The sequence below is a fragment of the Nanorana parkeri genome, unplaced genomic scaffold, assembly GCF_000935625.1.
Source record: "Nanorana parkeri isolate BGI_ZX_2015 unplaced genomic scaffold, ASM93562v1 scaffold934, whole genome shotgun sequence".
In the NCBI taxonomy this organism is placed as follows: domain Eukaryota; kingdom Metazoa; phylum Chordata; class Amphibia; order Anura; family Dicroglossidae; genus Nanorana; species Nanorana parkeri.
Window position 1 is genome coordinate 179451 of NW_017307202.1, and position 16221 is coordinate 195671.

The window sequence follows — 16221 nt, forward strand, 5'->3', positions numbered from 1 at the left end:
CAATACACCTGCTGGGTGTGTACACACTACAAAGGTGTCTAGATTCCACCAATAGATCATGCTGGGAGGGAGCACACTGCAGAGGTGTATACATGTTCGTTGTGTGTTTATAAGGTTAGTAAATCAACCCCCATGTGTTGCAGTGCAACGCTGGTACAGAAGTACCATGCATCGCGGTGCAAATAATTTGTGCATGCACTACTTTTCTCATCACACCCCAAAGCATCACACTGTATTGCTGTACTGCGCTCTGCATCGCATGGCCCCGGGAGGCGTATTGGGGTGCCATTTGAATGAATGGCAGTGCACCTAGCACATGGTACCACACACTAGCTTTGTGCTAAATGAATGGTATTGTGGTATGGTGTGTATGGGCCTTTGCACAGTTCAGACACACAGCACAGGCCTTCATGGCAGCAGAGGGGGACCTGACCTTTTCTTGCTGCAGTTTCACTTCAATGCCTTCTCCCTACCATCACCGATGAGCTCCTTCCGTCATTCTCTCCTTCAGTCAGTATGATCCTTGCCCAGCCTGCAGCACACCTGATTGGATCCTTGTGCTGCTTATCGTCTCTGCTGTACAGTAGACTTCAGGAGGCTAGTACCAAGCCAAAGTCAGGGACTCGCACTGCTTTCCTTTAAAGAGAAAATACATGTAACCCTTTATTGAGGCTTAGATGCGAAGACCAAATTCTGTTAACTTGACAATAGCTCTATGGCTGTTTAAGCTGTTTGACAGCACACACAGTTGCACATTCCTAATTCTCTGCTGCAAGGTCAAGTTCACTTTCATGGCAAGGGGCATCTTACATTGGCAGCTAAAAAAAAAGTGTTTTGTGGTCATGAAGTGGTTAATAATGTATTAGTGCAGCAGGGCAGTCATTTGTGCCTTCTATATCTGCCTGAAGTTCAGCTTTTAGCATGATTGATACTGTACTTATAATGTCAGGAACAAAGGGAGAATCTAACTTGTACCATAGCTGAAACCAATCAACAGTGACAGTGGCAGCGTTTTGTATTGTAAGCTCCAGGCAAGCAGCTACACACATGGTTGAAATACGTGCACGCCTATTGATTTGTGATCTTGGCCAGCTCTTATTGGGAATCAAACCTTCACTAAGTCTGTAGGATCATTCTGCTGCTTTGTGCTTTTCCAGGGTCAGCTCCCTACTCACTGTGCAGGATGTGATAATGCTGATACACTGTTCACTGAGGAGGCTGGAGGCAGATAGGTGACATAGCAAGCTGCATTGCTAACCAAATAGATCAATTCCTCAATTAGGGACATTGTATGTGTAATGCTGGCCAATACGGTTTGTCTTAAAGGAGAACTATGAGGTGAGTGCTTTTCACTCACCTCATAGTTCTAGCCGACCTGTGACAATGAGACTGTCACAGGTCGGCTCAGTAGATCGGGAGGTGAGCGAACATATACCGGCGTTCGCTCACCTCTCGATCCTGTCACGGCTCTCTGCCGTGACAGGGGAGGGGCTGGATTCCCCTCTCCCCGCTCCGATCTGCCAGCGCTGACTGGCGGAACGGACGGGGGAGGGGGCGGGTACAGCTGGTTCTGCCTCTAGATAGGCAGAGCCAGCTGTCACTCACGCAGCTGGGCGGATCTCGACATCGATGTCGGGACCCGCTCAGGCTGCGGCTTCTCAGTATACCGCGAGCTGTAGCTGGCGGTATACTGAGCTTAGGGTAACGGGAGGACACTAGTTTGTGTCCTCCCGTTACCCTAAGGAGAACTATGGGGAAAAGCCCTAACCCCATAGTTCTCCTTTAAAGTCATGATCAATAAAAACAGTTGTTAAGCTACTTCAAATTCTGATTAAATCACTTACAGTGGATGCTGCTCCTTGTTGTTTAAAAGTTTGTTTTTCTGCAGAATCAGCTGGTCTACTAAGCACTGGTCCTGATATCCTGTTTTAGGTTGGCTCCTTCCCCTTGCAGGGTCCTATGGAGCCACCCTTGTGTGTGCTAGTAAGCTATGTGTGTCTCCACAAACACACAGACAGAGCAGAGGAATCTAATCATCAGTTCCCAGCGTTTCCCTTACTGAAGTTAGTAAATGGACAGCTGCTGTAGAATAGGTAAAAAACCGGCACTCGCCCAAGGGACCCATCCATCCAATATTTGCTAAAAGACATAAAAGCAGCAAACAAACAAATGCTTACATGTTTCAGCCCCCCAACTGGGCCTTAGTCGTAGTACAGAGAACAAATGTCGATCTTGTAAGAAGTGCAGTGTATTTGTCACGTCATGCGAGATGAACTGAAAGAAAAAACAATGCCATCTTCCTTCTGTAAATGACTGATCTCCTCATCCCACATGTAATGGAGAGCAACAAAGGTCGACGTTTCTGAAGTTCAACCTGTGTGACAACGATTGCTCCTCCATAGATACAGTGGAAAGTGTAGCCCCCCTCACACAGGAAGTGTGTTATTCATAGGTGCTATGTCACCAGGTGAAAGTAAAGGAAAACAAAAAGCCTAAGAAATGAAAGCTAATGCAGCCACCACATCTAAGGACTAGTAAGCTGAAATGTATTAGGTTTGTTTTTGGGTTTAGATTTACTTTAATCTGGTGCAAATTACACTTACAGGGAAAAACAATAGAGGAATACAAATATACATACATGTGCACATGCCACCATCTATCCTGACTTTAGTAAATACTCACAGACAATAGTCTATATGCAGACCTAATTGGAATGCACTGAGATAATTAGCTTCCATTGGTCCGGGGCCAAGATTTTCCTTAGCAAACACATTGATTAAAGGTGCCCATACACTGTGCGATTATCGCACGATAATCGCGGGAAATCCCGCGATCGTACGATAATAATGGCAAAGTGTATGGCAGGCGTGCAACCGTTTTTACTGTATGGTCGTACGTCTTTTGTCTAAGGAGCATGTTCGAAAACCAGCCAAAAATCTTACGATTTGCGGCTGGTTTGTGGCATGCTCGGGAGACAAATGCCGAACGGGCCGGTGTGCACACGCGCACACTGCCCGTTCAGCATTGCGGTCATCGCAAGTACGATCTGCCTGTCCAAGATGGACACATCGTACGTTTTTTTAGTCCCCCGCAAGCACATGCATTTTCACGTAAACACGTGTCGGGTGCACCTACGTACGAAAACGACGATCACGCTACACATGTTGGGTATCCCCACGCATACCAGAGTGAGAGCAATCTAGGGCCAATGTTTCCACATATCTCTAAATTGGTGACCTCTAGGGGCTTTTAAAGAGTCGTCTATGGACTTTTTGGGATAGTGAATTTTTCAAGAATGCACACAATTTTTAACATGGGCGTGTTGGGTATCTATTTACTTCCTGTAACCTGTTTTTATATTCTATGTAAAGAAAAAAAAAAGGGTTTTATATTGTTTTGGGGCACTAAATTTAACTTTTCACTAAATTTGTGGGTTTGAGAATAGGTTGCATAGGTCATGCAAAAATTTGCAACTGTCACCATTATTTGACAGGGTCTTGGCTTTCGGAAGTAATTTTCTGGCCTAAAATGTGGATTATAACATAAAACAAAGGCCTTGGTCCTTAAGGGGTTAAGCCTTTTTCAACCGACTTTGGTAAACAAGGTTTGAAATAGGGACAAGATAAACAAAGTTCCTTTTCTTTTAACATGTACTAGATAGTGTGCAGTGTTTGAGTCCTAACAACCCAGAATCATTTTCGGGACTTCTGATTTTGTATCAAACTTAAAGCAATCTGCCATTCTATTGTGTGCATAGGTTGAAGTGCTAAAACCACATCAGAATAAGATGAAGGATGGAGAAGACCACAGCATACAGCCGAAAAGCTTGAACTTGCCAAAACCACGTCAGTTACAGAAAACACCGAAGGTAGATTGCGTTCACACAATAAGTGTGGTGGGTTCAACGTGATATTAAAGTTACAATGTTTTAATCTATTTCAAATGCTGATTCAATCACTTACAATAATTGTTGCTCCTTGATGTTTAAGTTTCATTTCCTGTAGAATCAACGGGCCCCGATACGTTGCCCGTTTTAGGGTGGCTCCTTTCACTTGCAGAGTCCTATAGAGCCACTCTTGTGTGTGCTAGTAAGCTGTTTTTGTCTTTACAAGCAGAGCAATGCAAGCCACTCCCCTCCCCCCTGCTCCCCACTCCTTCCTTTTCCAAGCTAGTAGCTGGAGTCTGCTCTGTCCCTTGTCATCTTGTACTGGACAGGAAGTTCAGGGAAGCGGAGTTGAGATAATTGGAGCCCAAAAAAAAAAGATTGCGAGATTAAAGTCTGAATTTTTGTTTGCATTTATCTACTGCTAGCAAGTAGTAGATGCCACTACATAAAAAAAAGTGCCCAAATATGAAATACTTACCTCTGTCTGCACAGCTCGCTCCCGGCTGCAGTACACAGATCCGAATGGCTGTGCAGGAGGATGATGTGGGCATGTGCAGTCCATGTCACCGGCGGGGAGAGGAGGAGAGACATTGTGTCAGTGAAGGCACGCAGCCGGGAGCAAGCACGCCGGATAGACACCGTGGGACACAGAAGACAGAGAAGTCTGCCCTGGATCAGAGACTGACACCAATATTGGAGGGACTGCTGGAAACGGGTGGCAGGAAGAATATGATCGCAGCACATACGGCAAGTATTAAAAGCAGAGTTACAATGGGGGTGGGGGGACACATGACTTTAATACTATGTTAATCATGGCACTGGCTTGTTCTGTCCTTTGTCGTTCAGACAACAAGATCTCTGCACCCGAGTTTCCAGCGTTGCCTGTTTTGCCAATAAAAAAGATATTTTCCTTTTTGGAACATTTCATTTTTTCACATTATTGCAAGCCTGATACTTTGTCCCGTACGCTGGGAAGAATGACTGGAGCAAATGGAGCTGGGAACTCTTAAATAGGAGGAGATCTGTGGTACGAGTTTCTGCTGCTTTAGGGCTCATTCACACTATGTGCGGAGACTGGCATTTTTCCACCTCCATCAATGCCAGCCACCGCAAGGGCACATGGAAAAATAACATTTCTATGTGCCCCATTCACACTACAGTGCTGGTGTAGAGGTGCAATGTGAGGCGTGGAAACATGCAGACACCCTGGACGGCACTAAATTGCTATACAATAACAATTTAAACCGTGCATCACATTGCTCCCTCACTGACCAACAAAACTGGCAACCACCCTAACACAAAAAAGTTTTTTTTGTATGCATTATCTACTGTTTGCTAGCAATAGATATAGGCAAAAAAAAACGGAGGGTTTAGAACCCCTTTAACGTGGCTTGACATTTAATGAAACAAAAAAATCCTGCTTTGTCACTGTATTATGGCATGTCAGGAATTTATACATGCAAAGTTACTGACAGGTCCACTTTAGAAAGGTTTTAAACCTTTTGTTTTTTTGATACTCTTATGCACAGTCCATAGGCAGGAGAAGTGGAGTTTAAACCATATAAAATGCCAGTTCCTAATGCAGGATATATTTGTTCACAATGTCTAAGGGACCCGTTCACACTGCCCACATATTAAAATGCTGTTTTGCATATAACAGCGGTTTAAACTTTTCCCTGTTTTTCGTTGCGCGCTCCCGTCCGAGAATCCGAAACTGCTCGGGCGGCTGCAAAGCATCTTGGGGCGGGCGCATGTGCAGTTCGGATTCTCGGGCGGGAGACGAGCAGAGATGCAAGGTAAGTCTATGGACGCGTGCACTCGCATGCAGGCACCGCTGGATCGGAAGTGCCTGCAAGCAGAGAGGAGTCAGCGTTGGATCATTTAAGGTAAGTGCTGACATTAACATTGGGGGAGGGGAAAACATTTTTGACTTTATTGTCACTTTAACTGTGCAAGGACATGTTGAGGCTGAGTTACTAAAGGAGTTGAGAAAGTTAGTCATTGGGCTGCCTATCATATCTATAGGAAGCCCAATGACTGACTGAATAAGTACACACCACAGGTTGATAACACTGCTGTTGTGTGAATATTCACTAAAATGACTTATTTCATCTGCATGCGATGGTGGATAAACAGGGATTGCTTTTTCACGTGATTTTATTTTCAGTTTGTCTGGTGTCATGCCTCACTGTATACAGTTTTCTTAATCAAAAAAAATAAAATAGTTTTTGTGAATCTGTTGCATGGTTTCTTACCCAGAGATCCTACCAGTAACAGCACTTTCTGTTGCAGCCTGACAGCGCTGAGCCACATTCTAGCAATTAGCAGCAGTATTTGTCAGACCACCAAGTATACACCCATCAGTTGCTCATTGAGCGGCCTACAGCTTTGATAGATAGCCCCATGGCCAACTGAATAAGTACACACCACTGCTGTTAATCGTGAGGCGCAGTGGCTGAGCATTGTAAGTCTACAAACAGGAAATGCTCTTACTGGCAGGATCTACAGGTAAGAGACTTTGCAACAGATTCAGGAAAAAAATGATGTGCCTAGGAAAATGTTATACAATTAGGCATGATGCATCACTGCTTTATGTTTACCTACTGGGAAAGCATTTCCTTATAAAGTTTTTTTCAGCAGGTTAAGAAAACAAATGCAGTAGACTTGGTCAACGGCCAGGATGAACATCAGACACATTTTGTTGGCAATGACAACAATGGAAAATCTAGTAAAGTGCAAAGAACAAGTCCAATGGATTTGCAAGCAGAAATTGTTGGTATTGATAAACCAAAGGTAAGGCTAACTAAGCAAAGCTACATACAGTTTATTCACTTGTGCTGCACAATGTTTTCTGATAAATTGGGAAATTCTATTTACAGCTAGTGAGCACACCCCCCTCCCCCCAATACATTTTTGGACGTTTCCTGGATTTTGGAGTTGTGTATTTGACAAATTCTAGACTGAAATGACAGGAGGAGATACGGAACTTCTCTCAGACCTGCAATTTCTGTTTTATACCTAACACAGAAGTCAATCAGGTTTAAGGAGTGCATCATTAATCTTTCAAACAGCCTTATGTTCCACAAAAAATTTCTTCTGCATCACTTCCTGGCTGTGTTCACAGTGGAGTACAGTAGCCCAACAGGAGATGGTCAACTGACTACTTTTTGAGACAGGAAGTAGATTGTTCAAAAGGTCCTGTGCTACCTCTACATTCCGAGTGTTTTCAACAGTTATGCAACAAAAGTGTTAAGGGAATAAAGCATGGGGAAATGTGCATGTACTGAAGATATGTTCGTTTTTCACCCTGACATACACTTTAACCCCTTTGTGACGGGAGACGTACACTGTACGTCCCACCACAAAGTGCCCAAATGACTGGCCACGTATACTGTACTTGACCAGTTATTTGCAGCTCTGCAATGCTGGTAACCGTTGAGAATCAGCGGTTACCATTCATTAATGGATATCTCCATATAGAGGCATCCATTAATGAAAGAGTTAAGCTTTTCCAGACACCCGATCCCTTTCAGGAATCGGGTGTCTGAGAGTGAGCCGCATTTGCAGCTCTTGTGTAAAAAAAAAAAAGTGTAAAAAAATAAATGTAACAAATAAGATGATATATGTAACTACATTTTTATACTATCATTTATATAAAAATTAACCCCTTACAATGAAAATCTGCAGATTTGTTTTTCACCCTAAGCGATTTTTTTTGAACCCCCTCATGACAGTGATGTTCAAAGTATGTCGCTGTCACTAAGGGTGACACTTAGTGACATTGTATGCCAGGTGACCACTTTCAGCTTTAGCTTTTAGAGAAAAAAAAATTAAAATGTTAGGTTTTAGTTTTAGGCCGAGTAGTACAGACAAATTGCTAAAATCCTAGAGATGAGTTTTTTCCAAATAAAGGACAAATAAATGAACGTATTTATTGCATTTTTTTTAGCTGTGCGGTTTTTGTAAAAAAATACTACAATCAAAACTGGGGAAAAAGTGTTTTCTTTAAGTTTTTCCTCTTATTTTATATTTTATTTGTCCTAAGTGAGGCATTAGGTACACATATGTGATATAAATATATAGCCCTATCTGTCCTCTAAAAAACAATATATAATATGTGTGGGTGCACTTAGTAAGAAAGTATATTACTGACGTGGAAGAATCACACAGCAAAAATTTCAGAAGTGTGGTCATTTACAAACAGAAACTAAAAACAAGCTCAGTCGTGAAGGGGTTAATTGGCTCTTATGGATGAAAGACTGGAATCGTAGCAAATATTGTTATAAAATGATATTTCATGTGTGCGGCATTTGAGAATGAACAGGAACATCATCCCTCATATACTTCCAATACAAAGGCCACCAGTACTTGTACAGTATTGTAACTGCTTTAATGAGGTGCAAACATGTTCTAACAAAGAGATGTGCAGAGTCATATTTAACTATTATTTTTAATTCAGGGTGCAGTCAACGTTCACGCTGCACAAAAGTACAAAATTTCGGTCAGAAATCCATGCTCTCAAAAAGACAAGACCTACTGGGAAGAAAGGGAAGCTCCCCTAGAAGACCCCAGTTCTCAGTACCAGGACTGGAAAGGCAAGGCCTACTGGCAAGAAGAGGAAGTTCCCCTGGAGGACGCCAATTCTCAGCATCGGGACTGGAATGGCAAGGGATACTCGGAAGAAAGGGAAACTTCTTTAGAGGACCAGAAATCTCAGCACCAGGACTGGAAAGACATCTATAAATATGGACTCACAATTCCAATCCTTTTACTAATGATCTACTTGGCAATAAATGGCTTGAAATAAACACACTTGTCCTCCTTATCCGGCAGAATGGGGATGCCAGCTTCAGAATGTTTTGTTAAGCAGCTTCAGAGTGATGGGCTACAAAACAAGAATATTTCATTATTTTACCAGGAATGTGGAATCAACTTATTTTTTTCTTTTGAAAGTCATCTTGATTGTATACTGTAGCAATGTGCAAAGAGCATTAAAAGGAACACATATAACCATTGTCGTTCTTATATACTTAAATGATTAGCTTGATGTATAAAATCTGATCAGTGTACTTTATATGTAAAACCAATGACTATAATCTCACTGATTGTAACATGTCAATGTCCTTTCAAAAGTCATTTTCAATATATATGAATCTGCAGCTTTTATTAAACATAACTGATCCTGCCATTAAAGGTCCTTGTTCAGACTCTTTCTGTTATAGGGCGAGGGTATACGGTCAGCAAAGTGAGGAGAAATCTAAAATAGGAACACAGGCAGTAATAAAACAAAAACTCATTTGGCGGAATTTATCAAAACTGGAGCAGACTAAATCTGGAGCAGTTGCCCATGGCAACCAATCAGCTTCTCTCTTCAGTTTAGATTTGAAAATAAAAGAGAAGCTGATTGGTTGCCATGTACAGCTGCTCCAGATTTTAATAAATCCCCTTCATTGGGTTCTAGCCTTCCTCTGCTTTACTAGAAAAATTGTATAAAATTGCTGTTTTTGCTCCTATTCGAGATTTCCCCTTGCTTCATGTCCCAGTAACAACAGTCACCAGACCAAAAGAAAGGACAAATCTCCCCCAATAAGGTCTCGGAGAGCAGTAAAAACCTGGCACAGTTTATAACCCTTGTCTATTTCAGCCAAAACAACAACAAATGTTTTGGTTGGAGGTGCATTATAAAAAGACATTTTAAATTGGGATGAATTTCAGCATGAAAGGGAGCCGATCAGATTTCTGCACAAACCAATTTGCCAGTTTTCTGCAATAGAAGAGGTAGTAAAGTCAACTCTCGCGTAACCTGTGTTGCCTACCTTACCGTCCCTACCAGTAATTTGGCCTCCATTATACAACATTTCCGGTAGGGATATGGCTCAATATACACTCGTATCCCTAAGTATAATATGCAGGCACATTTTATTTTCATGGTTTTTCTCAACTAAACAATTTCAGTTTTTTTTTTCTATTAAAGATTATAGGTCAGAGTAAGGTGAAAATAATTCTGAAGTGATTTATCTCTTTTTTTCTGAAAAAGTTGGCATGTTTACAGGCCTGTAGTATATATGTTTTATAGAATAAGCATATCTCTCAGAGTTTTTTGTTTCCACAGGAATGGTTATTACTTTGGCCATTTTTCATTTTTTTTTGCATGAGGGGAAGGCAGGAGAAGCAGCTCATTATCAGGAATAAACTTACCTTGCTGCAGTAAGGACATTCTCCATATATAATATTAAAGCTTTGTCTGCTTGACGGCAATGAGTTTAACCACTGAGGAGACAAAAAAGTGAGTGTCAATTCCTAGTGGATTTATCACAAATATTGTTCACATAATCTAGTAAGTAAAGAATAAATGTGCACCAAATAAAATAGCCTCAACCTGTCATTTCAAGGCGTTTTACTGTGTATTGCATATCCAAACACTTCAATGTGCGGCCACATGCGTACCTATTGATTTCAATGAAACACACATCAGGATGTATCCTGGTGACGTTTGATCTATTCCATGTGCTTCAGGTAGATCTCTACCTCTCAAAGGTTGCCATATTGATTCTTATGATTCTTATTGACAAAGGTTGCTCTAACAGCTCTCTGGCAGCTTCCAGTGTTCCTCCTCAAGGACCTGGCCCTGACAGCCTGGATCATTGTCTCTTCCCTGAGTCCACATGCTTCTAGGAGTCTTCTCTAGCTCCCTCAGGTCTGGCTCCCTCCTCTGTACTATTCAGGGAGGAGTTTACTATGGCCAGGCTAGATTTAATGAACAAGATCATGGCCATGATAGCCAATTTAGAACCTAGGGGCGGTAAGTATACTTCTTTGCCTTCTCCTTCAGGGTTCGTCTCTTACGTTCCTTGAACTACAGTAGCCACTGCACATTCAGCTGAGGATGATGAGGAGTCTCGCAAGTCCTTTTTGAATGTGTATTTGGCTTAGGAGACTTTTTGTCTGCTTATAAGCTTATACAGGTGAAACTCGAATAATTAGAATATTGTGCAAAGTTCATTTATTTCACTAATGCAACTTAAAAGGTGAAACTAATATATGAGATAGACTCATTACATGCAAAGCAAGATAGTTCAAGCCGTGATTTGTCATAATTGTGATGATTATGGCTTACAGCTCATGAAAACCCCAAGAACCCCAAATCCACAACCTCAAAAAAGTAGATTATTACATGCAATCAATAAAACAAGGATTGTACATAGAACAATATCGGACCTCTGAAAAGTACAAGCATGCATATGTACTCAGTACTTGGTTTGGGCCCCTTTTGCAGCACTTACTGCAATTACTTTTGCACGATATTCTAATTATTCGAGTTTCACCTGTATATACCAAATTGATTGATTTGACTGCTTTCTAAAAACATTTCTGCTAAATAAAATAACCATGACCCATTTTAACAGGAAGTGAGTGGAAATACCATGAACCTTTAAAGATTGCTTTAAACCCCTCCACACTCCACCCAGAACAAAATAAATATTTTGGCGGGAGCTGGGCTTTAGGCTGTAACCCAACGGACTCTTCATGATAAGTACATTAAGGGTACAATAAAAAAAAGTACTTACAATCTTACTGTTGGTGTGTAAAGCAACTCCCATGATGGCAAATCATTCTATCCCCTGCACGGGTTTGCAGATAAAGAGCCCTGCAGGAAACCCGTGGTCTCTCCGCAGCAGGCGGTCCAACAAACCCCCCCCCACCATTAAGTCAGAGCTACGGCTATATAAACGGCAAAACCCACACAGTAAGCAGTGGAGTTATCAGACCGCTGCCGAGACTGCTGCTTTTACAAAGAGATGTGAACCTTCAGAATTTCGATTTTATTAGAAATCCTCGTGAAGGCACTGTACTCATGGAACCCTGTTGGGCATTCATCACCCTTCCCAAGTTCTCCCTTCTTATGAACAGTGGCCACAATATGGGGATCATTCTGACACTGCTACTCATTTTTAACACGACGCTCTGCTGAGTGGGTCTACCCACATAAGGGCTAGTTCACACCAGCCCCAGTGTGTTCCGGCCCAATTGGTGCCGGAACGCACTGGATCGCATTCAGGCTGGCTCACTTTGTTTTGGGGTGGGCATCTATTTATTTACTTAATGAAAGAATCGAATTTTAAAAATGGGTTGAGTTTGGTATCACAAGCAACACGCTGGCCAAGAAGCTAAGGAGAGAAAACATGAAAGCTGATCACCAGGCAAATACAAAAGACATAATGTCATGGAATTGTGCTATGTATTACTAATACAGACTTTTTTTCAAATGCAAGCAGTGTAAATAACAAAACTTGACTTGGTGACAGCCTCTAGCTATCCCTGTAGAGCAGTGTTCAGACAGAGAGGGAAGGGCAGAACAAGGAGCCAATCAGTTGAACTGCAGTACTCATGTGCTAATAAGAAACATGCTGACAGGTACAGAGATAAGTAGACTGACAGCTCATTAGTTTTCTGCTGCTTTTTTCACTGTCCACTCACAGGCTGGGGAAGGAACAAGCCCTGTAAGTCTTACTTAACTGCAGCAGAGAAACCGCAAGGTCTTCATCGCTGGAAACAGCCATGTTACGTGGGAGGACTGTGTCATTTTTAGAACTGGATGGAAAAAATAAACATTCTTTGGCAGGTAAAACAGCTCAGCTTTAAATTGTATTTCCACTTTTGCAGTCAAATGTGAGAAAACTCCTCTGAATGTTTGTTATGTTCCCATTCACACAGCATACTTTAAAATATTTATAAATATATTTCTTACCATTTAGATATTTCTTTGGCGAAGGCCTGTGTGCAGATTCCAAGCTACTCTGAGCAGATTGCAAGTGAAACTAAATAGTCAGACTGAGCTTCCTGTCATTAACATACAATGTCTCCAAGTTTTTAACCCTTTGTTAGGACAGACAGTGTTCAAATCTAGTTTACAACTGATAATGAGATCTGCCAGCACAGTACAGACAGAGCTAGTTAAAGGAGAACTATGGGGTCAGGGCTTTTCCCCATAGTTCTCCTAAGGGTAACGGGAGGACACAAACTAGCGTTCTCCCATTACCCAAAGCTCAGTATATTGCGAGCTACAGCTTGCGGTATACTGAGACGCCGCAGCCAGGACGGATCCCGACATTACTGTCTGGATCCACCCAGCTGCGTGACAGCTGGCTCTGCCTGTCTACAGACAGAGCCAGCTGTAACCGCCCCCTCCCCCGTCCGTTCCGCCAGTCAGTGCTGGAGGATCGGACAGGGGAGGGAGGGTCCCTGCAGGGAGCCGTGAGTGACACTCGCGGCTCTCCGCAGGGAGATGATTGAGAAGTGAGCGAGCGACAGTATGCGTTCGCTCAGTTCCCGATCTATTGAGCTGACCTGTGACATTGTCACAGGTCGGCTAGAACAATGAGGCTGAGTGATTTTCACTCGCCTCATAGTTCTCCTTTAAGGTAAACATAACTTTCTACAGCCCCTCCTTAACATTACAGGAGTTTTAATCAAGTAAAAAGCAGTATTTTCTTTTTTATTATGCATAAGTTATGCAATGCGAATGAAAACAGATAACAAACAAAACGCAGGTGTTATCTCAATTTTGTTGCAAAAGTGGAACTACACTTTAAGGCTGACACTGCCGATAGTCTTCTGAAAATACTTGCTACAGTCCTGACCCCTGACTTGCATATTGAATAAGTGATCTAGAAAAAAAAATTCAGCTCTGAAATCAAAGTAAAGTTAGAAACCTCGATCTGCAAATGTTCTAGGCCAGTGTCTCAAAGTACTGAAGCCACTAGATCAGTATGATACCTGGCATTCCACATGTCCACGTGTCCTACATAGTGCTAATACAATTATGTCCTCTATCAGCTCCTTCCTTCCCTAGAACATGCAGGTCATGCGGGCTAAACAATACTGTGATATACAAATGTTCACTTTCTGATAAAAGAGAATCATGGGGAGAGTGAAATACACAGTAATTACTGCACCTGTCACATGTCAGCTCTATAGATCAAGAACTGAGAGATCACATGCCGCTGATCGCTCAGTTCCCGATCTCCCTGCAGAGAGCAGTGACTGTCAATCAATGCATGGAGTCCCCCTCCCCTCTCCAGCATTGACTGGAGAGATGGACAGGGGAGGGGGCGGGCACAGCTTCCTCTGCCCACTATATGCTGAGTTTTGGGTCACAGGAGGACATAGTAAATGCCTTCCTGTGACCCTAAAGAGAACTATAGCCACAAAAGGTTGGACCATAGTTCCCTTTTAAAGCCAACAGCAAAGCCCTTAGCTCCATCCCTAACCACTACTCCTCATCCCTGATTTTCTAGAAAGCAGTGACACATGACTGCCACAGGAAGGACGGGGGTTTCTTTGACGTGCAGGCTGTAATTGACAGCCTAGCTTTACCTTTTATTTTGGTAAAATATATTTATGGTATACATCAAGGTTTTTTTTAAAATTTTGATTTAAGTGATGCGTGACATTCTGGGGTTAATGTTGTGTTAAGATTTCATTTTAAATGTTAGGTTAAAGATACCTAAGCTTTGCCCAAGTAGGGTAATGCAAAAGGTATGCTTTACAACGGGCCCCTGCTAAGAGCTTCTTCACTTTGATCCTGATGCTAGGGAAGCAAAGGGAAGGTAAGTATAAGCCAATCCTAGTCAGAGCTGACACACTGGGGTTGATTTACTAAGCTTATAAACACACCACGAACGTGTATACACCTCTGCAGTGTGTTCCCTCCCAGCATGATCTATGGGTGGAATCTAAACACCTTTGTAATGTGTACACACCCAGCAGGTGTGTTGTGCAAAGCCCTGAAGGAATTCCAAGGTAATGTGGTATAAATTAGCTCTATGTTGTGTTGCTTGCGTTGATGAATGCAAGGAATGTAAATGCATGAGCTAACCATTTTTGTCTAAACTGTGAAGCAGCATTATATATGCATCATGTGCATGATTTTTCCATATATGGCATTAGTGGAAATATGCTTTGAGAGACTTTTTGGTTGATAAATACGTTTTGCTGTGTGAAAATCACACACACCTGGTGTGTGTGTGTGTTTAGGTTAGTAAATCACCCCCACTGACTCTCTTTGGACTCTCTTACCACCACCATATGACAGCACTGGTGCATGAGTGGCCAATAACCAGCACTGTCACATGGAAGGACAGAGGAGTGATTCATATCCTTCCCCCATTACCAGAAGTACAGAGTATGTTCCTACTCTTCTCCAGGCAAAAGGAGGCTGGTCAGTGAAGGTAAGGCAAGTATAAGCAACTATGTGAGGAGGGGAGAGGGTGCTGTGCAGTGAACCTGTTACTTTGTCCTGCATGGGCAGAGCACAGATGCACTTTAAAAGTTAGGAAAAGGGTTAAGCTAAAGCCAACCTGTATTTTTCCCATGCCAGCTGTAGTTTCATAATCTGTCACTACTAACGCTATCTGTGCTCTCCGGATACACCACCAGAGCCATCCACGATTCCTCTGCATGTTTTCCCTTTTTTAACAAGGTTAAGCAGTCTTCTCCCTACGTGAAAGCATTCAGGCCCGCTGATTGGCCAATGAGACCTCGAGTACTGAATTGTAAGAAAGGCAACATTTCTCAGGGCTCTGAGGGGGGAATATGGAGAAGATAGGCACCTGCTTAGAAGATATCCTTTCACTTTGCCTGGTATGATGCAGATTGGCTTTTAGTAGTGGGTTTAATTTTTCACACTTATGCTAAGGTTAAGTGTTAATATTAGGAGTTTTAGACATTTTGTAGGGTTGGGTTAAATAATAGAGTCACATTAAGGACTATCAGTAGGTTAGAGCATAGGGACAGTTGAACAAACACATTATTTTCTACCCGTTTTCAGCACCATACAATTAAAAATAGAGTTTTTGCTCATGGTACAATAGAAGCTACTATAGATTCCTTGATATAGAAACATGAAGCCCCTACCCTCATGCTGCTACTAACTGCCTTATACATGTTCTCCTACAGATGTTTTGATATTTGTTTATGTTGATATCTGCTGGTCCAAATGAACATGATTGTATATGCATGGACAGACTTAGTCTACTATGCAGATTTAAGTAATAGATAGAACATGGTTCCCTTTATTCATGGGCGAAAAGTGGGGTGACATAGGAAGGCTGGCTCAAATGACTTTTTAGCCCATCTCTCCCTGTCATGACTTGATGGGATGTAAGGCAGAGTAGGACAACATAAGGAATTACTGTTTTATATACCACAAAATATTTTCTTTATGCATTGATCCTGATAGAAACAGACATTTGAAAAATGTGAGCAGAGAGAAGAGCATTTATAATGGACACAGTGGAAACTGAGACTATGGGGGTGATTTACTAACCTAAACA

The 16221-nt window shown here is 42.1% G+C and overlaps 2 protein-coding genes across 2 annotated transcripts in view; one reads left to right on the plus strand and one right to left on the minus strand.

The window, feature by feature from the left end:
• The window catches only part of LOC108795111 (serine/threonine-protein kinase VRK1-like), a 75491-nt gene extending 66798 nt beyond the window's left edge, over nt 1–8693 (plus strand). Inside the window, exons 11-13 of the mRNA XM_018566302.1 lie at nt 3758–3868; nt 6527–6679; nt 8346–8693. Coding sequence (XP_018421804.1) covers nt 3758–3868; nt 6527–6679; nt 8346–8693 — 612 coding nt within the window. The remainder of the gene's footprint in view (nt 1–3757; nt 3869–6526; nt 6680–8345) is intronic.
• The window catches only part of FANCL (Fanconi anemia complementation group L), a 74979-nt gene continuing 67335 nt past the window's right edge, over nt 8578–16221 (minus strand). Inside the window, exons 12-13 of the mRNA XM_018566303.1 lie at nt 10085–10156; nt 8578–8771 (exon numbers count right to left, since the gene is read on the minus strand). Of these exons, the coding sequence (XP_018421805.1) occupies nt 8736–8771; nt 10085–10156 (108 nt within the window). The 3' untranslated portion in view covers nt 8578–8735. The remainder of the gene's footprint in view (nt 8772–10084; nt 10157–16221) is intronic.